General features: G+C 44.1%; 2 protein-coding genes across 5 annotated transcripts; both read left to right on the forward strand.

The window, feature by feature from the left end:
• The first annotated feature begins 35 nt into the window (after window positions 1-35).
• On the forward strand, window positions 36-11862 carry LOC114593866 (protein-L-isoaspartate(D-aspartate) O-methyltransferase-like). 4 transcript variants are annotated; one of them, XM_028722711.2, is made up of 9 exons: window positions 36-244; window positions 1920-2061; window positions 5027-5131; window positions 6159-6190; window positions 7045-7149; window positions 7830-7950; window positions 8984-9069; window positions 9548-9717; window positions 11348-11862. In XM_028722711.2, exons 2-9 carry the CDS (start codon window positions 1950-1952, stop codon window positions 11358-11360), a joined length of 744 nt encoding a protein of 247 aa, XP_028578544.2. In that variant the 5' UTR covers window positions 36-244; window positions 1920-1949; the 3' UTR covers window positions 11361-11862. The 4 variants fall into 4 exon arrangements, with proteins under 4 accessions (XP_028578544.2, XP_077782926.1, XP_077782941.1 ...); XM_077926800.1 differs by lacking the exon at window positions 36-244 and adding an exon at window positions 277-679; XM_028722722.2 differs by lacking the exon at window positions 36-244 and adding an exon at window positions 278-664.
• Window positions 11863-14117: 2255 nt separating this feature from the next.
• On the forward strand, window positions 14118-20174 carry RPUSD2 (RNA pseudouridine synthase domain containing 2). The gene is made up of 3 exons (XM_028722754.2): window positions 14118-14682; window positions 16100-16396; window positions 17157-20174. Exons 1-3 carry the CDS (start codon window positions 14164-14166, stop codon window positions 17904-17906), a joined length of 1566 nt encoding a protein of 521 aa, XP_028578587.2. The 5' UTR covers window positions 14118-14163; the 3' UTR covers window positions 17907-20174.
• The last annotated feature ends 729 nt before the right edge of the window (window positions 20175-20903 follow it).

The raw sequence follows: 20903 nt of genomic DNA on the forward strand, positions 1-20903 counted from the left end.
AACCGGAAGTGATAATATCTTCATTTTATCCGATCTCTTTAGGAACCGTCGCGCGCGACATCTTAAAGCCGGGCGGAAGTTTCTGATCGGCGGCTTCTCTTTCCCACTTACGTAACAGCGTAAACAACAGCAGGCCTCAACTCCCCCAGTTACTCTCAAATGCCGTAATAAGCAGCTGCTGCTGAAAGAGGAGGAGCTAGGAGGGCGAGAATGCGAGTGCGGAGGACTTAGTGCGGCTGCGCAGGTGAGTCCGCCTTTTTGTGGGAGGGGTGGGATCCTGGGGACGGGGTCCTGGGTCTTGGTTCTCTCTGGGAAGCGGGAGGGCTGCTCGAGACTGAGCTGCCTTTGGGGGGAAAGCAGTCTGCTCTCTCTTCTTCTGGCGCTTGGGAGGGAGGCGTCAGAAGACCCTCAGAAGAGGAGTCGGAGCCCAGCCCAGCCCACCTCCTCTTACCACTCAGGAGCCTTGCATATGGGCTCTTCCCTTCCCCATCATAAGACACCAAGAGGGGAGGGCGTTGACTCTTCAGTTGAAGTGCCTCTTTCTATGCTCATCTTTTAGTGGGGCGGACCTTTCCTTTTATTATTATTTATCAAATTCGTATACTGCCCTTCATCCAATGCCTTGTTTTTGCTCTGAGACACACATGCTTTGAGGAACAAATATGTATGTTTGACGATGGTAATAACACTGTGATACCATTAAAGGCTAAGCCCATTTATTATGGCATCGGGTTTTGTGGGCGGCAGTCCATTTCCCTCATATACATGAAGTGTTGTCCTAAGTTACAGGTAGATATTTATGTGGGTGGAAATTGCAATCAGTGTGGTCAGAGGGAAATGCAATGCAAAAAAACACACACAAAAAACACCGCCAAGTGAGATAATTGTTATTTATGTTATTTGTGTGACCACTCACAAGTAAGTTGGCAACCCATACAAATGGGTTGGTAATGCATGTAATATTTTATACATGTAGTATTTTAAAAATCCATTTTCCCATTCTACAAGTTGATGTAGTCAGTGATATAGCTTTGCACACAATTACAGTCACAGCCCAGTCTCTACAAAAAAGAATAGATGAGCACTATTGCAAATTATTTCACTTGTTAGCTTAACCTGCCCGCTCCCCTGTACTGGCCCTCCCTGCCCACACCTACAGCCTTGGCCATGTGAGGCGGCTGCCTTGGACAACACATCTTGAGTCCCATTAATAGGCAGCAAAGTGGCTGTTGTTATATTTTATAATTTTATTTTATAATGTTACAATTATTATTGTAGTCTTACTGCCAGGAAGGAGGTGTTTGTAGGATTTTCTGCCTCACGTGCCAAAATAGCTTTGATTGCCATTGGCTGCAATACGCTCTGATTGGAGCGAGGAGGACATGCTGTGCACTGCTATGTGCCACTTGGCCTCAGACAGTAAAATATCTTGGCCAACTCCTTACGTTTATCAATGTCCTTAGTTTATATTTATTTTTGTCATTGTGATGACAAATTTTATTTATTTATTAATACATTTGTATTCCACCTTTCTTTCCAAGGAGCTCAGGGTGGTGTAGACCCTTCTTTATCTGCATAATCAGTGAGTTTCATAACACAGTGGGGATTTGAACCTGACTTTCCCAGAACCTAGTCTAATACTCTATCTCTCTTCTAACTTCTTGGACTGGTGTTTGGTTTTTTATTTTATTAAAAAAACAACTTATTAGCAGTACTTTTATTGACATCCAACAGTCTGTTATTATTTGACTTAGACAGCAAATGTGTTCTCCAGATTTCCCTGTATTGCGTCTGTGCATCTGTTTTTAATCTTGGCTCCTTCTGCGTATGGAGGATTTGGTTTCTATGAGGCGTTACATGATCTTGCTCTAAATATAAAAAAACTTTCTCTCTTTGGTTCATTGTGACTGGCTGGTCAGGCTTGGGAATCCCCTGCACATTTTTATGGGATGAGCTGTACGCTGCCTTTTGCTACCTTGCTCATGGGACTCCTGCTGACAAGAACCATGGCCTGGACCTCGACTGGAAAGACACATGCGGAACTGATCAACAATCTTTACAGTAAGTACAATACAGAGCAAACAGAACCAAGGACCACCGGCAGCAGCCTGACGTTCAGGGCTCGCCTCTAAAACAGCTGATGAAATGTTTGGATACTGTCCAAAATCCTCACTTATTTTTAGCATTGTTGACTTGACACCTATTTCATGGAGTGGATGTCAGTGTGGAAACCTGTTTTAAAATTCTACCTGCATATGAGCTTTAAGATTCTGGGCTCGTGCCTGTCTGCTCTGCCTGTGTATTCAGCTATACAAGCAGCCACAAATGATACAATAGAGAAATCCATTCTAAGCATCTAATTTAAGAAAGGTTATTCAGAGCATGCAGAGGCTCAGCTCCCCTACAGCTGAGGCAGGTAGCCATTTCTTCTAATGAGTTTCTTTGGGAATGCAATAATCCATAATTGCCATCCTCCTCAGGCTGCCTGTCTTAGATGGGAGCTTACTCAAACAGTACAGAAACCAGGAGAGTCAATCTGCCAGTGGCTAGGATGGCCAGAAAAAAGCAAAACAATTAACTGGGAACCTTTCTGTATTTGTCCATCCAACGATTTTTTATTTTTTATTTTAAAGAAAATGAGTACCGTATTTTTCACCCTATAGGACGCACTTTTCCCCCTCCAAAAATGAAGGGGAAATGTGTGTGTGTCCTATGGGGCAAATGCAGGCTTTCGCTGAAGCCTGGAGAGCGAGAGGGGTCGGTGCGCACCGACCCCTCTCGCTCTCCAGGCTTCGGGCAGCTCTCCACAAGCCTTGGGAGCCCGGCGCGACTTCCCGCCGTGCTCCCAAGGCTTGCGGACAGCAGCCTGCAACCTGAAACCCGGGGAGTGCAGCGGGGCGCACTCCGGGCTTCGGGCAGCTCTCCGCAAGCCTTGAGAGCCCGGCACGTCTTCCCGCTGGGCTCCCAAGGAATGCGGACAGCAGCCTGCAGCCCGAAACCCAGGGAGCACAACAGAGCGCACCCCGGGCTTTGGGCAGCTCTCTGCAAGCCTTGGGAGCCCGGCACGACTTCCCACCGGGCTCCCAAGGCTTGCGGATAGCAGCCTGTTCTGGGGGCTGGGGTCGGGGGAAGCTTGGGCTTCTCCCGCCCCAGCCCCGCGCCTGGGGGGGAAATAATTTTTTTTTTAATCCCCCCCCCCAAAGAAACCTAGGTGCGCCCTATGGGCCGGTGCGCCCTATAGGGCGAAAAATACGATATATTTTGCAAGTTACAGCCCTGCCATTGCACCTGCTTTTCCTTGGGCTCACCCAGGGCACAACTGCAATGTTAGGCCAATTGTGTGGATCTTTTCTGTGGAATGGATGATTTGTGTAAATGACATCCTAAGAGAGCACAGCATAATCTGTCCAGTTCTACAGGTGAAATCTTAAATCAAGTTCATTTCCCCAGTCACACTTTCCCAAGCTGTTTTATTGGACGTCAAACCCAGCTTAAAGCACTGTCTCTGTGAACAGATCTCTTTGTGTTTGGTATTTTTCTGTAAAGCCTTCATATGGAACAGGACTGACCAGGGTATACTTTTACACAAAGCTATTGAGAGCAATTGCTTTTTCTCTTATTTTACATGAGGTGTAGCCAGAGACCTGAATGTGAGCCTGTTCCCAAATTGTCCAAATGAGCTGATTTCTATTTTGCGGCTCATGGGAACAGAGGGACCACTTATAATCGGGGCCAAGGACGAGCAGAACCTCCCCTGCATCCAAATCCCAGCTTGCTATTGCTGCTTAGGATGGAAGGTAGGGAGGGTGGTCCATTTTTGCTGCGCCAGTTCCTTGGGCCCCTTGGGGAATTTGTGGGCTTTGGGTCTGAAACCTCTGTTGCCTTACTCCTATAATGCCCTTATTTGGGGGGGGGGGGTTTCCTACTGGCTGCCTCTGGCAGGAGACCCACTGGCAGTAGTGTCCCACCATCTCGGGTGGAGCTTGGGCTTGTTATGTAATGGAGCCACACCGCAAGCAAAGACGTGATGCATCCTAAACTGCCCACCTCTTAACACCAGAGGGTTAGGATTGCAAACCTGTACCAGCTTTTCACAGGCAGTAGCAGGGTGGTCTGCATATGGGGACTTATTTGCATGAACTGGAGCTGAGCAATGTGGCTGGGTTTCAGCATCAAAGGTTTATTTGCTGAATTTGGAGTCTAGAGCAATAACCCCCTTTCCCTTTCCCTGGTGTGTTGCATGCATGTGTATGGATAGATAGTGGATACAATGAGAGCCTGTGTGGTGTGGTGGTTAGAGTGTTGGACTAGGACCTGGGAGTAAAGGTAAAGGGACCCCTGACCATTAGGTCCAGTCGTGACCGACTCTGGGGTTGCAGCGCTCATCTCGCTTTATTGGCCGAGGAAGCCGGCGTACAGCTTCCAGGTCATGTGGCCAGCATGACTAAGCCGCTTCTGGCGAACCAGAGCAGTGCACGGAAACGCCGTTTACCTTCCCGCCGGAGTGGTTCCTATTTATCTACTTGCACTTTGACGTGCTTTTGAACTGCTAGGTTGGCAGGAGCAGGGACCGAGCAACGGGAGCTCACCCTGTCACAGGGATTCGAACTGCCAACCTTCTGATCGGCAAGTCCTAGGCTCTGTGGTTTAACCCACAGCGCCACCTGCGTCCCTTGGACCTGGGAGACCAGGGTTCAAATCCCCACTTGGCCATGAAGCTCACTGGGTGACCTTAGGCTAGTCACTGTCTCAGCCTAACCTACCTCACAGGGCTGTTGTGGGGATTAAATGAGGAGGAAGAAACCCATGTATGCCACCTTGAGCTCCTTGGAGGAAAAAGTGGGATAGAAATGCAATAAATAAATTACTATTTTTTAAAAAACAACAGTGTAAATTGAGTACCTGTCTTTGGATCACAATGCAGTAAAATTCAGTACTGAACAACCTAAAAGTGATACTAAATATAAATAGTAATAAAAAGTATTCTGCTGTCAGCCTTATTATCCTCTCTCGTGTTTTTCTGTAGAAAATGGTGTGATTAAGTCTCAGCAAGTCCTTAAAGTGTTGTTGGTAACAGACAGATCCCACTATATCAAGTATTTTCCATATATGGACTCTCCTCAGTCAATCGGTAAGAAATGTTGCTATAGATTGCAATGTCACTTAAAGGAAATACTGCATATTTTAGAGACCATATTGTCCATAGCATTGTCTCTTGAGAACTCTCCAAATCCTAGAATCTAAAGTTGGGAGGGATCTCAGAAGGCATCTAGCCCAGCTTCTGCTTAGATATCTCCAGCTCGCTACCTCCCAAGGCAGGACTGTTCCACCCTCGAGCCATTAAGCAGCTTTCCTAACCCTTTCCCAGAATCTGCTTCCCTGCTACTTCCACTTGCTGATTCTAGTCCTGTTCTCTGGAGCAAATCCCTGTGAACAAATCTACAGTACTCCTTCTTCTACATGAGGGTGTCTGTCAGGTCTCCACTTATTCTTCTCTAGGCTAAACGTACTTGGCTCTTTCAAGCATTCTTCATAGGGCATAGTTTCCAGATCTCTTAATGATCCTGGTCACCCTGCTCTGGACACCCCCCTAGTTTCTCAATGTCTTCCTTAAAATGTGGCATCCAGAACAGGACTCTACCTCAGATGCAGCCTGGCCAGTTTAGAAAGCAAGTGAAACCATTATTTCTTCTCATCAGGACACTATGGCTTCTGTTCAGGCATTGGCTTTTTAGCAGCTGCATCACACTACTAACTCATTCAGCTTGTGCCGAGCCAGGTCTCCTCCACTCTATCCTTGCACCTTCATTTGTGTGTTTTGTACCTAAATGCAGGACTTCGCCTTTATCTCTGTCAAATTCCATCGTGTTAGTTTCAGCCCAGCGTTCTAGCAGCCCAAGATCGTTTGACGTCTTAATTCTATAAGACTGAGAGTTGTCCTTTGTGCATGGGCTGCAAAAGTAAGCTCTGAAAAAACTAGCAAAGTGGACAAAATATTCTACAGATAGTATGTCAAACTGAAAGCTGGAAATCCTTAGGTCTTTGAGCTGTCTAGGAAAACCAAAAGGGCGGATTTGTGGTGAGAAACGTACAAATCGCTAGAAAATGCTCCAATTGTTATAACATGAAAAGCAAACTTATCCACAGCTTTCTTTCAGGGTACAAGGCAACCATCAGTGCTCCTCACATGGTAAGACATACTTTTACATCCAATAATATACAGTATATGCATTGATAGCATTTGGTGGTTGAGGAAGCACACAGGCCATGAACCATCGCAGCTGCCTTATGCCAAGTCAATTCTTTGGTTCATCTGGCCGAGCCCTGCTTTCTCTGGCTAGCAATGGTACTGGCTTTAGGCAATCTTCTGTGGTCCTGTTGCCTGAGATCCCCTGAATTGGTGACGATGGCAAATTCTTTCTGCTAGGCATTGGCTGAACAATCCTATGTGCTACAGATGCGTGTAAACAAGCCCACCGGTTTTTGGGTAGTCCCCAACCCCTCAGAGCTTAGGACAGCTGTTCCTTGCTTCGTTCAGGAATACAGGTTGCACTCGCTGCTGGCTGGCTATCAGTTCAGAGATGTCCTGCTCATCATGGGGCAGAAGTAGATATCTCGGCCTACCGCTTGACATCACCTCCTTTATCCTCTCTCAAGAGACAGCATCTGCCTTCTTCAGTCTCAGGCCCTTCCCCTCCCTTTCTATGACTGCTACTGAGGCTTTGAAGCCACCAGGAGGAGCTGGAAAACTTGCAGGTCCTCTCAGTCTCACCCCACCCTTTGCATATCATCGAGGCTCCTTGGGAGCAGACAGCCTAGTCGTTTCTTCTCCACACCCTGTGTGTGCCTCTATTGCAAACTTTAACAAGCCTCGGAGAAACTTCTCAGCTGAAATATCTGTGGGCGTCAACTTAGCAGAAGCAACCTCTAAATCTTTAGTAAGACTGTGTATCTTAACCATCCTGCTGCTTGTTGCCTTTTGGCAAGGGGATCGTGAAAGATGCTGGTGTGGGAAGAGTGAAATATAGGTGCTTTCTCCCACAGCATGCTCATGCCCTTGAGTTACTGAAGGACCAGCTAGTGGAAGGAGCAAAGGCGTTGGATGTCGGATCAGGAAGTGGATACCTCACAGCTTGCTTTGCAAGGATGGTAAGCAGAATGGAAACTGAGAGCAAATCCTTCTTTTTCTTTTTCTTTTTGGCTAAAAAGTCTACTTGTAAAGTTTACCTTCTTAAAGAACAGATGATGTTATGCATATGATTGTTGTTGCTTCTCTGTAGAGAAGCATTTGATTGCTGAAAATTATTGAATTTGGATACATTGCAAGGGGTCTGCTGAAGTGAATTTTACTTTTAACACAATTTTAACAAAAGCAACAAGAAACGCCTCTCTACATATAGAATTCTGGAACTATTCCTCCACTGTCCTGCCAAGTAAATTGCCTAGCACTGGGGGGGGGGGGGAATAGAATGAGGCTGTAGTCCTATACACAGCTACTTGGGAGTATGTCTCATTAATTCAACGTGACTTAGTTCTGATCAGGAATGTATAGAATTGTACTACAAGATTTTCTTCCATTGGAATTGGCCAATTAGTATATTTAATGATCATACGGGATAGGTAAAATTGTAGGAATAACTGCAAAGGGACTGTTCACTTTCAAGGTAACCAGTCATTGGAACTATCCTTCCGTCATTCTAAAACTGGATGGAGAAATAATTGGATAAAATTGATCAGGCATTGCAAAAAAGGGAACCTCTCTGCTCTCTCAGATAATTTTGTTTGTAGTAGTAACACAGATTTGAAGCACATGTGGCATCTCTTGACAGGTGGGTCCCACAGGGAAGGCAGTGGGAATCGAACACATTGAACAGCTGGTTCATGAGTCCATCAAAAACCTCAGAGAAGATGATCCCTCTTTGTTGAGTACTGGCCGAGTGAAACTTCTAGGTGAGCATCGGTATCCTTGTTGCAAATTTCTGTGCTGGTAAGCTAGAAGCCCTTCACACGTGAAAACTTTACTTAGCAGGAACAGTTTCAGCCTAGCAATAACTCTAAGATTTGTTTTGTGAAAATAAATGAACAAGCTACTGCAGAGGATTGCACATTTAGAGCTAGTTTTCTGAGCCTGCAGTCTTAAGCACATTTACTTGGGAATAAGCACTATTGAGCGCAATGCTTACTTCCAAGTAACCACACACAGGATTGCAATGTAGAAGTATATTTTTGTAATGCAGTCTTCCCAGCCTGAAGCCCTCCAGACTACAACTCCCATTGGTCCCAGTCGCATGACCATTGGTCAGGGATAATGAGGATTATGGTCTGAAACATCTGGAGAGCAACAGGTTGGGGGAAGCGAGAGCAATGACTTCTGAGCATCTAAAAAGTAATGGTAAAGGACCCCTGGATGGTTAAGTCCAGTCAAAGGCGACTACGGGGTTGCGGTGCAGGAGCCAGTATTTGCCCAGCTTTTCCAGGTCATGTGGTCAGCATGACTAAACTGCTTCTGGCACAATGGGAAACCGTGACGGGTACCAGAGTGCATGGAAATGCCATTTACCTTCCCGCCTTAGTGGTACCTATTTATCTACTTGCACTGGTGTGCTTTTGAACTGCTAGGTTGGCAGAACTGGGACAGAGCAATGGGACCTCACCAACGTCACACAGATTCAAACTGGCAACCTTCTGATTGGCAAGCCCAAGAGGCTCAGTGGTTTAGACCACAGCGCCACCCACGTCTCTTTAGCTCTGCTTTCCCAATTCCACCTAACCTTGGTAATATCAAAGAGCACAGTTATCTTTTTCAGGTCTCTCACTATGGTTATTATACTTCATTTTGATACCCCCAGTGGCAACATAATCTGCATACAAGTCATCCTTGCACGAAGATGCCAAGTGAAAGGAAAGGCAAAGGAGAAGTGTATAGGAGAAGCTGCCATCTGAACAAGAACCTTCACTGCACATTCTCTTTCTCTCTCCACAGTTGGGGATGGCAGAAAGGGGTACCCTGAAGAAGCCCCTTACGATGCCATCCATGTTGGAGCAGCTGCACCCACAGTGCCAAAGGAGGTAAGAGAGAAAGTTGCCTGTCTCTTTCCTCTCAGCTCTGGCTTGGAACCTTTTTGAAGTGGTTAATTTACTAAGTCTAGAAGACAGTTGTGAAAAAAGTGTAACCATATGTTTCAGCTGTTATCATAAGGAAAGAACTAAAATTGAATAGAACAGAGACAATGTTTTACGTTCTGAAATCTCTGATGGCCTGGAGATTTGACCATGTTTCTATTGACATGAGGTGTAAGAAAAATGGCTCACTCTTGGCATTTCTCAGCAGGCAAAACATCACACAGAGAGGGTTTAGGTATAAGTGAGTAGCAAATGTGTTGCCATTTTTAATTTTAATTTTGGAAATGGCCACTTTTCATGGACTACTTCAAGAGCCAGAGAACAGTGTTCAGTTTGTCTTTCTTCCCTTTTGTGTGTACGTGGAAACTGAATTTCTCCGTTTTGTTTCTGTTTTGCCTTTGCTCTTATTGATTCTTACTACTAGTTGCTGAATGAGCTGAAACCTGGAGGACGACTAATTCTGCCCGTAGGGCCAGAGGGTGGAAACCAGGTTTTGATGCAGTATGACAAAACCAAAGACGGGCAGATTGTGGAAAAGCAGCTGATGGGTGTGATATATGTCCCTCTGACAGACAAAGAGAAACAGTGGCCTCGGTAAATTATTAATAAGCTCCTACCCTCTTGTGTTCCAAGGCATTGCTGGATAAAAGCTCACTTTCCTCACAGTTACAGCACTACTAAAAAGAGAATCCCCACAGCTACAACACTACTAAAAAGAGAATCCCTATTACAGGGTGTGTTTTATCAGGCAAAGATACTAATATGCTGTGAGCAACTTCGTAGTGAAACCATTTTTTAAAAACCGTGTATTCTCTTAAAACAGAGAGTAAATGTCTTGGGAAACATACAGGGAGTAGGAACTTTTGTCCCATGGACCAAATGTGGCCTGGCCTGGGTCCGTTTGTCCCTTAAGTCCATTTTTTCCAGATCATACCCACCAGTCAAACCAAAAAGTTTCCCCACCCCAATACAGAGGTAACTTAATGTTCTTTTTAAGGCTATATAACACTGTGATTCCAGGCACTTTTGCAAGAAAGCCCAATTGAACAAAGCTAAGCTTATTTTTCAGTAAGTTTGTAGGCTTCTCACAGGCATCCGGTTGTGAGAACATGATTCCAGACTAGATGGGCCACTGACCTGATCAAGCAGGCTCTTTTTATGTGGATTTGTTTGTTTGTTTGTTTGTTTGTTTGTTTATTACATTTACCACCCACCTTTTTCTTCAAGGAGCTCAAGGTGGTCTTTAATTTAATCTCCATAGCAACCCTGTGAGGCAGGTTAGACTGAGCATTTGAAAAATGATATTCAACTGCAGTCAGACATAATGGCTAATTGTGGTTTAATTAAAGCAGGATGTAAATGCCAATGAAGTGGGGAGGACGGGACACTGAACAATGGCAAGCCAAGAGCTGAGTTTCCAAACCAGGTTATTATAGCTAAACTGTTATTGGGCAAGAGAAAGCCAGTGTTTCCATTAGCCCTTGTTTACAGGGAAAATATAAGACCAAGTAGTGATTGTACTGTGCCTCGTGATACATGGGATAAGGAAAACTCTATTGCCTCTTGTAAACACAGGTGAATAGGTAGAATCTATGTTAAAAAAAAATCAGTCAGAATGTATATTTAAAAGGCCCACAAACATCAATTTTGAAGGTCAAAACCTTGAAACAGGTCCATAATATTTGGCCCAAGAAGATCCAGCATCTGCTGGGGGCATTTAATACAAATGATGCTATTGGCATGATCCTTCCCTGTGTGGAGGCTTTGCTTGCATGCAGAGACAACACCCACAAATGGCTATTTATTTATTCCCGCTTCTATATGTAAAAAAATGTTTTTATATCTGAGGTTTAGAAAATCTACATTGCCCTTTCCCAATATTCATGTCACTTCCCAACATTAAGGTCTTATTTTTGTAAATGAAGAGTAAAACTCCTGAATCAAATGAATTGCAGAGCCATCATTTTCTTGGTGTGATCAAATCATCATAGATGTTAACCTAATAGCATTTCCCTTTTTATCTGTGATTTCATTAACTGCTTATATTATGGTCTCTACCACTTACCGTTGCTGTATATATTATCTTTGAGAAAACTCAAGGCAAGGAATACCATTTCACTTTGGGCAATATTTCCATATTTCCAGCTAACTGCGAACACTTGATTTTTGCAAAAATATATTCATGTATGTTTATATTAATTGTCAATTGTCTCTCTTTCTTTAGGGGTGAACTTTAAAGATCTTAAATCACCTTTAAAGGATCTTTGGAAAACCTGTGAACTATGTTTGGAAAGAATAGGCATTCTTATGCTGTGGAGATAAATGCATAAGGCTCTGCTTCTTAAATGGACTTCTATAATACTATTAAAGATAACAACCCTTGTAATGTGAGGGAAGCTAGGATCAGTCCTTCCACTAGGCTAACAGATTCATTTTCTGTTAACTCCAAGAACTCTTGGAATTGGAAGGCAAACCAGAGTGATAGGTTAAAGACTGATAACTAGCATCAGTCCAGCTGTTTCATAGGATACCAAAAAAATCCTGCATGCAGAAGCAAAAGAAAAAGTTGAGGTGGGTGTTTGTGCACAATATGCCTTTTTATTATGCAAGGAAGCAATGCTTATGTGGCCGTCTGCTGTTGGGAGAATAATTTAATTGGTCTTCTACTTCTGAAAAAGGACGTAACTGAAAATAGCCTGCAGTTGTAACATCTCAATCTAATAAACTAATGAACTTGGATCTTGCTTTTCTTCTTTGTTTTTACTATTACACTCATAATACAATTTGTCCTGCTGGATGAGGACTCCCCTCAACCATCTGGTTTCATCAGTAGCCACCCATCTGTTTAAAATCTCACATGTAAGTCAGGATACCTGTTTGTTCTTACCATTTGGTATTTGAAGGTGTGCTGTCTTTACTCATGGAGGAGGGAATACTGCTACCCACCAAGCTAATACCATCGCCCTGCAGCTTGTACATATTGTCATCTGTAAGGTTGGATCTTCTTGCTATTTAATACTGGATAGCAGTGAGCAGCGTTTCGGCATCTTGTGCTGTGCCAGAAATGTATGACTCAATACAGAATGGGGTGTGTGTATTCTTTTTCTTTGGCAATCACTCAGCCCAGTAAGATTGTCTTCCATGAACATGGTCTTAACAGTGAGTCTGTAAATGACTTTGGAGACCAATTCTGGATCCACAAGTCCTTCCAGTGTCGGACATAGGTTTCCAGGCGGGAGTTTATCATGGTGACGGTTTGCCAAACATGCCTTCCTCTTAGCACGTTTCTCCCTTTCATCCTGAGTTCAAGCTTCTTCAAAGTCCATGACACATTTGATAAAGGTTCTCCAATTGGAGCGCTCGCAGGCAAGTGTTTCCCAGTTGTCAGTGTTTATACTACATCTTTTTAGATTTGCCTTGAAAGAGTCTTTAAACCTCTCTTGTTGACTACGCTTTACGCTTTCCATTTTTAAATTTGCAATCGAGTAGTTGCTTTGGAAGATAATCAGGCATCTGCACAACAGGACCAGTCCAATGAAGTTGATGTGTAAAAATCATTGCTTTGATACTGGTGATCTTTGATTAAGACATTCTGGGAGATGATTTATAATGAAATGAAAAAGATATTTAAATATACTTTTTTGAAGAAACCAGAGGCCTTTCTCCTGGGCATGGTCGGCCAATTGGTGTTAAAGAAAGATAGAACTTTTTTTATGTATGCAACAACAACAGCAAGAATACTTATCGCGAAGTATTGGAAGACACAAGATTTACCCACACTGGAAGAATGGCAGATGAAGTTGATGGACTACATGGAATTGGCGGAAATGACTGGCAGAATCCGAGACCAGGGAGAAGAATCGGTGGAAGAAGATTGGAAAAAGTTTAAAGACTACTTACAGAAATACTGTAAAATTAATGAATGTTAGAAAAATGTTGGAATGAAGTTATATGGCTTTAGTAGAAATGTTATAAGGAATCAGGTATAGATAGATTAATAGGGTATTAAAGGGAAAAATAAGGTTAGAATGTGTTAAGATAATTATAGGATAGAAAACAGGAAGATGGAGAGGAATTGCTGAAACAATTAATAGAAGTGGAAGACAAAAAGGGAGGTGTGAGGAGGTCGTGGAAACAAGTGAATGAAAGATAAGATATTGAAATTGGATTGTGTTTTGAATGGTTTTTGTTTTGTTTTGTTAATTGTGTTAGTGTTGTATAGTGTTTTTTGCATGGTATTGTATTGTTGTATTGTTGTATTGTTTTTTGTTTGTTTGTTTTTGTTTTTTGTAGTGTTGTGTTTAAATTGTTGAAAATTAATAAATATATATATATATTTTAAAGATACTGGTGATCTTTGCTTCTTCCAGTACACTGGCATTAGTTCGCCTGTCTTCCCACGGGATGTATAAAAAAAATTGTAGTCCCCGGTGATTCTGATGGCGTTTATAAGTGGTCCATGTTTCACAAGTGTACAATAAAGTTGGTAGTACAATAGTTTTGCAAACCAGCATTTTAGTTTCCCTGTGAATGTCCTGGTGTGGATGTGCAAAATAAAATGGAGCATAAAATTGTATGCAAGTATAGATCTGAAATTGTTGTTTATGGTGAACACTTTTCTATTCTCTAAATTTCTATTTTTAACTTTTCTTTCTTCTTTTATTCTCTTTTTTCCCTTCTTTTTGAATATTGCTTTACAGATGTATAAATAATTATGTTCATGTGTATATGTATGAAATTTGTTTCTTTATTTCTTTTCTTATTTGATATTCTTTTGTTTATTTTGTATTTAATAAAATTTAATTTTTTTAAAAATGGAGCTAGCTGGCTATAATGTCCGCGTAAGCTTATCGGAGCCGTTTCCCCTGAAGGTTTGCATATAAGCGAACTTCTGGCAGACTGAGCAGTCGCTTGTCAGGTCTGTCTTGTCGCGCGACTTATCCGTCACCGAGAGCGAGCGAGCGAGGGCGCGCGATTGGTTTAAGTGGCGAGGCGTCAGCGGGCAGCGCCGAGGAGCCGTGTCGCCGCGACGCGCGGATCATGCGGCTGACACTGCTGCACTCGGAGCGGTACTCGCGGTCGCTCTTAGCCGAGCCGGGCGTCCGGCGCGGGTTGGCAGCCGCCGCGGCCTCGCTCTTGCCCGGCCGAAGCATGGAGGAGAGCCAGGCGGGCGGCGAGCAGGGGAGCTCCCCTCCGCCCGTGAAGAGGCTCCGGCTGTGGACCGGGAAGGGGAAGGCGAAAGGGAAGCGGCCCGGGCCGGCCGAGGAAGGCGAGAAGCGCTACGTGCCGCCTCCCAAGAAGCGCAACCCCGGCGTCAGCTTCGGCCAGAGCCACTTCGCCGAGACCAGCTACTACTTCGAGGGCGGCCTCCGCAAAGTGCGGCCCTACTACTTCGACTTCCAGACCTACTGCAAGGGCCGCTGGGTGGGCGAGAGCCTCCTGCACGTCTTCGGCACCGAGTTCCGCGCCCAGCCCCTCGAGTACTACCGGGCCGCGGCCCAAGCGGGCCGCCTCCGGCTCAACGAGCAGCCCGTGCGGGACCTGGGCGTCATCCTCAAGGTGAGGCCGGGACGGAGGGAGGATGTGGCGCCGGGGTCCGAGTGGCGGGCGATTCGGGAAAACGACGGAGCGACCCTCCTGCTTGGCAGTTCGCAGGCGTGGAGATGGCATGTTCGTATCCCCCCAAAACAGGCGATGGGGAAGTGGGGAACCACCCACAGGAAAGTAGTATAGGTGGATCAGTTACCTTGCTTTCTGTTTTGGAGTTGACATGTACACCTAAGTGGTAATAATAATTTTATTATTTATATCCTGCCCACCTGGCTGGGTTTCCCCATCCAGGAACAGTTTTGCCTCCTTCCCTGTCGAACAAGTTGCAGAAACCTACATACATGGTTGATGCCCGGAGGGAGGGGAGTTATAAATAGTATGGTCAGGAGGAAATGGCATGCAAGTAGACAGTGAAACTTTCCTGTTTAAAGTGATGAAAACATATCTGTGAATTGTCACTGTTAATAAGCTAATTACCACTCTCTGTACTTACCTCCTTATCATTTCCATCTGATCTCACTATATTCAATTCTCTCCCCCCAAACACACACACTTCAAAGTCATGAATATATTTGCCTGCAAGTCTGGACCATCATTTCCTGCATCTGACAAAGTGGACTGTAGCCTACATGCAAAAGTTTATACCATAATAAATGTTACAGATAGGTAGCCGTGTTTGTCTGCCATAGTCAAAACAAAAAGAATTCCTTCCAGTAGCACCTTAAAGACCAACTAAGTTAGTTCTTGGTATGAAGTGTGCATGCACACGAAAGCTCATACCAAGAACTAACTTAGTTGGTCTTTAAGGTGCTACTAGAAGGAATTTTTTTTGTTTTTTCATAATAAATGTGTTAGTCTGTAAGGTGCCCTAAGACTCTTCATTGTTTTTGCTAATATTCTTACTATTTCATGGGAGCATGTCATTATGTACATTAATGGCAGAAAGCATTTTTGTTTTAGTTTGTAAAGATGTAAATTAGAATTCACTTTGCTCCCTGTTGTTGTTGGAACAAGACATCACAGAAATTGACATAATATGAAGGCCTTTACCTGACATAGGATAATGTATTTTCGATACAACAAAATATTTTCAATGTTTTAGTTAGGATGCAAGCCTAACCATCTCTACTAAGAAGTAAATCATATTGCATTCATAGTGGCCTATTCCCAGGAAGTGAGGCTAGGATTGCAGTCTTAGCTAAGTGCTAGAGTTTTATATATAAATTACACTGCTATATATAATGTTACCCACCTTGTGCATCCTTGGGGGATATATAACCAGTAGATAATAATATTCCCTTTTATTATTTTTCACATTTTTATTTATTTTTTAGTAAATGGAGCTAATAACCATAATTCTTCACAAACAGGCTATTCTAGGAAGTTTCCTGCTCCTGCTAACGTACAGTAATTGTTTTGCTTTCAGAATAATGACTTCATCCGGAACACCGTACACCGCCATGAACCTCCAGTCACAGCACAGGCTATTGAGTTCCTGGAAGAAAATGATGAGGTTGTGGTTGTAGACAAACCTTCATCCTTGCCTGTCCATCCATGTGGCAGATTTCGGCACAACACTGTCATTTTTATTTTGGGTAAAGAGCACAACCTGAAGGAGTTGCACACTATTCATCGGTTGGATCGCCTGACGTCAGGCGTCCTCATGTTCGCAAAGTCTGCAGAAGTGTCCAAGAGGATCGATGAGCAAGTGCGACAGCGACAGGTGAAGCCCCGAAGGTTTTTGTTCACATTTATAACCCACCCTTCCTCCAAATAACTCAGGGAGACATACAAAGGTGGAGTTATACTCTCCTGTTGTCCTCACAGCAACCCTGTAAAGTAGGCTAGAGTGACACCCATAGAGTTCATGCAGCGTTTGAAATTCACCAGGCGCATTTTGCACCTGGCTATCGGCCACTTGCAACCAAATGAAGATGCCCGGGTGCCAGGATGGCACCTGATGTCTTTCCTCCATCTGGAGGTGCATGCCTGGGGATCCTTGGATTTTGACTGTTTTCACACACTAGCAACACATCCTGTAGAATTCTATCTGTTATATTTTATCAGCACAATCAGAATGAATTTCAGGAACCCAAAAGTTATATTGACTTTCAAGCCATCTGGCCTCAAAATGACAACTAGGCATTCTATTTGGCAGCTGTAGCCCTGGTTTAAGGAGTCATTTGGCACCTAGCTTATATATTTGAGTTCCTAACACTGGCTTCATGGTAGAAGCAGGGATTCAGACAGGCCCAACACTCCAACCACTATGACATATTATTGTTGTCTATAAAAAAATTCACAGTGAAATGAAGGGATTTGGTGGACATTACCCTTGCATAAAGCACTCAGATAGGCATAGGTACTGGTTCAGACCCTTGCCAGATACCATGCAGTGGTCTTTGTGGGGCTTCTGCATTCTAGAACTTAAACAGATTCTTATTTTTGTTTCCTCCACCCCACTTCCCCATACCCCCCAATAGCTGGAGAAGGAGTATGTGTGCCGTGTACTTGGAGAATTCCCAGAAAATGAGGTGACGTGCGAAGAACCCATCCTGGTTGTCTCTTACAAAGTCGGGGTGTGTCGAGTGGACCCCAAGGGTAAAGTCTGTAAAACGGTCTTCCGGAGGCTCAGCTACAATGGCAAGACTAGTGTGGTGAAGTGTTTTCCTTACACTGGCCGCACCCATCAGATCCGTGTCCATCTCCAGTTTTTGGGACACCCTATTGTTAATGACCCCATCTACAACACCGATGCCTGGGGTCCCAAAAAGGGCAAAGGTGGCCATATTAATAAGACGGATGATGAGCTGCTTCGGGCTTTGGTGGAGGAGCATCTTTCAAAACAGAGCTTGGGTATCCTGGACGTTGCTGAGGAAGATTTGAAACCCATTGTAGGAGACAGAGTGCAGGAGGCTGTGTTGGACACCGCTGTAAATGTCAGTTCTCGCACTTGTGAGGAATCTGCAGGTGGAGAAAAGAGCAGGATATCGGCATGTTCTCGGAATTCTGTTCCTCAGGCAGAGCTGCACAAGACGGAAAGTGGAGAAACTTGCTCAAATGAGTCCTGGGACGAAAAGGACCCTCTCTGTGGAGAATGCAAGATAGTGAGGCCGGACCCATCACCCAAAGATCTAGTGATGTATCTCCATGCTTTGCGCTACAAGGGAGCAGACTTTGAATATTGCTCTAAGATGCCAGCCTGGGCACATGATGACTGGGAAGAGACCTGAGACTTTTAAAATACTCTGTAAAGACTGTGTGTTAGTAAGAAATGGAAACTTGCATTCACATTTTACATATTTAGATGCACACTGAATTGGTCAGTTCATATGTAATAATCCTGGCTTAGTAGATGATTTATTAAGCTGGGAACAAGGGTCAGACCTGCATGCTCCCTGTTCCCTTGTGGTTTCTTTAAACCAGTTTCCCATTACATCTGAATTAGGGAACTGTGGGTTTACTACCCAGGACCTGAAATCATGGTTAGTAAACCAACCTTGAACACGTTTTCTGCTTCAGCTATAACAGGCAACTGTAAGAAACCATGCTGAAAGTGCCAAACAGTATTGGAAGAGGAGAGAACAGTCCCACTTAAAAAAGAAAAGAAAAAGCTGTGTCCATGTTGATCCATTCTGTCCTAAGTATACGGGGGCTGGAATGTGTGAAGATGCTTTTAAATAGGCTTCTTTTTTAAGATCTCTTCTCTGTGGCCAGTGACTTCATTGCTAATCCTGGTTCCCTTTCCATGAATGGGCCAATGGGTTTGAATGAGAGTACACTGCAGTGCTTGAAGCAACTGCCTTTATATCAAGAGGTGGGTAACGACTAGACACTGGGCCAAATATGACCCATAGTGTATTCAGTCCATGGCTGCCTCTGCCACATTTCCATGTTCTCCTTGCCCAGCACAGAAGCCAAACAGGTTGTCTAAGGAGGAATAGCTCAGAGTGTCTATCTCTCTGTGTGTAGTCAGTTGGGCTGTGTAGTGCTTAGGTTTGCATCAGCAACTAGCACTTCAGCTTTCTTGCAGACACAGCTGGACCTTATAATTGCTGAAACCTTATCAAGCATCATTAGGTCTGTGAAAAGCTGCAGAGAGAGTGCTTTGAAGCAGCAGCTTGGTTTGGGGTTTGTAAATGGATGCGGGTGAGGGGTGTGTGTGAATGGGGTGAATTGAGCAACAGTAGCCCCTGGCATACAGCTCTGTAAATGTTGCCCCTGATGTAATGCATCCTTCTGCAGAAAAAAAAGGTTCAGCTCTGTTTTATAAGAAGGAATGTGATGACTTTCAGATGGTTGCAACTACTAATCAAATGTACATCTGTGTAGGGTTGAAGCAGGGTGTTTATATGAGAACAGTTTATTATATTCCTGTCTACGAAACTTTTGAGCCTTCTTCCCCTTGGGCTTGAGAAACAATGGAAATGTCTTCATTGCGTGGGAGGTGGGAATGCTTTGCCTTGTCTAGGACCAAGTGTTCCCCTCCCTCTCTGAGAATAGAGGGCTTTTACTTGCATTTTTCTAAACACTGTCTGGTTCTTGCTCATGAACTGCAGTCATGATTATCTACGTAAGACAGTAGTACTATCTAAGACAGTAGTACTATATTTTAATATCTAGGGGCCCTATTTTAAGTTTTCGGAGCAACCAATATGACAAAAATAAAGGAGGCTCCTATCTAGGTGGCTTCTTGTAGAGATTACAAGAAAATAGTTTTACTATTGAACTCCATGTGTACAGTCTCAGCTTCCAGTCCACTCACAACTCTGCCCACCCATCCCCTTCCCTTTGGTGATCCTGTCATCAGTTTTTCTAGCTTACTGCTGGGTTGAGCAGGAGTTTTGCACCTGCTATGTTACACCTCTAAGGTCCAGGTGTCAGCCCTGTTACCATCCTGCGGGGTCTGGAATGTGAAACACTATAAATAGTAAAGATGTTATAATTTGGAGTTCACTGGGAGTGCTTTTTTTTTAAAAAAAAGTTTGAAATTGCTATTACTGCAGAGCAACTCATTTAAATATTGATGAGCCCAACCCTGTACTTAAGGCAGCCACTATATATTGTAATAAACCACATTTTATTTGCCCATGGTAAGCTTTAAAATTGATTTATTCAAGCATGCAGTGGACTTGCACCATTGAGGTAAGTACAGATTGTAAGGTCTGGCTGTCACAGTTTGGCAGTTTTTTCCATGATGCATGTTTCTATACTCCATGCTCAGTTTTACTGTGGCTGTCTTCCATTCAGCTAATCTGTTCCTTAATGGTTCTGTGTTAACCATTCCAATAAATTAACTGTACAAGGAGGCTCATTAAACAGTTACAAAGATAGTTAACCTGAGGAACAGAATTGCCTTGAGGGAGCCCTTCGCCACCTACTTCATTGCTTGAAAAAATCTCTGTAATGAATAGAGCTCATTCTGGTCTCTTCAAAGCATTCATCTGTGGTTTTAAAATCAGGAGGAAGCGAACCATTTCTAATAAAATACACACATTAAACTTCTCTTTGTAATTTTTGGGACAAGGTCAGTATGCTTGAAAGTGCCTGCATTATAGCCTCTGCCTATGCTTGTTGAATTTGGATTTTCTCACCTGAAGAAACAGCACTGTCCAGAGGTGCCAACTTGAAAAAAATATTTTGGGGGAGCAGGTAAGTCACATAATCACAAGATGCAGCAGACACACCATTTGAATGGCAATGCCCATCAAGTTGGGGGTAAAGGTAAAGGTGCCCCTGCCCGTACGGGCCAGTCTTGACAGACTCTAGGGTTGTGCGCCCATCTCACTTAAGAGGCCGGGGGCCAGCGCTGTCCGGAGACACTTCCAGGTCACGTGGCCAGCGTGATAAAGCTGCATCTGGCGAGCCAGCGCAGCACACGGAAATACCGTTTACCTTCCTGCCAGTAAGCGGTTCCTATTTATCTACTTGCACCCGGGGGTGCTTTCGAACTGCTAGGTTGGCAGGCGCTGGGACTGAGCAACGGGAGCGCACCCCGCCACGGGGATTCGAACCCCCGACCTTTTGATTGGCAAGCCCTAGGCGCTGAGGCTTTTACCCACAGCGCCACCCGCGTCCCTTTAAGTTGGGGGTGGGACCCCTCAAATATTTATTTGGGGGACTGAAGAGACCTAGGAGTTGAGTCCTATGGTACTGTCAAAGGTCACATAGAGGCTATATTGTTAGGGAGGGTTTTTCTTATTTAAAACCTTTATTTTGCCTTAAAAAAG

The sequence above is a fragment of the Podarcis muralis genome, chromosome 1 (genome assembly GCF_964188315.1).
Source record: "Podarcis muralis chromosome 1, rPodMur119.hap1.1, whole genome shotgun sequence".
NCBI classification, from domain to species: Eukaryota; Metazoa; Chordata; class Lepidosauria; order Squamata; family Lacertidae; genus Podarcis; species Podarcis muralis.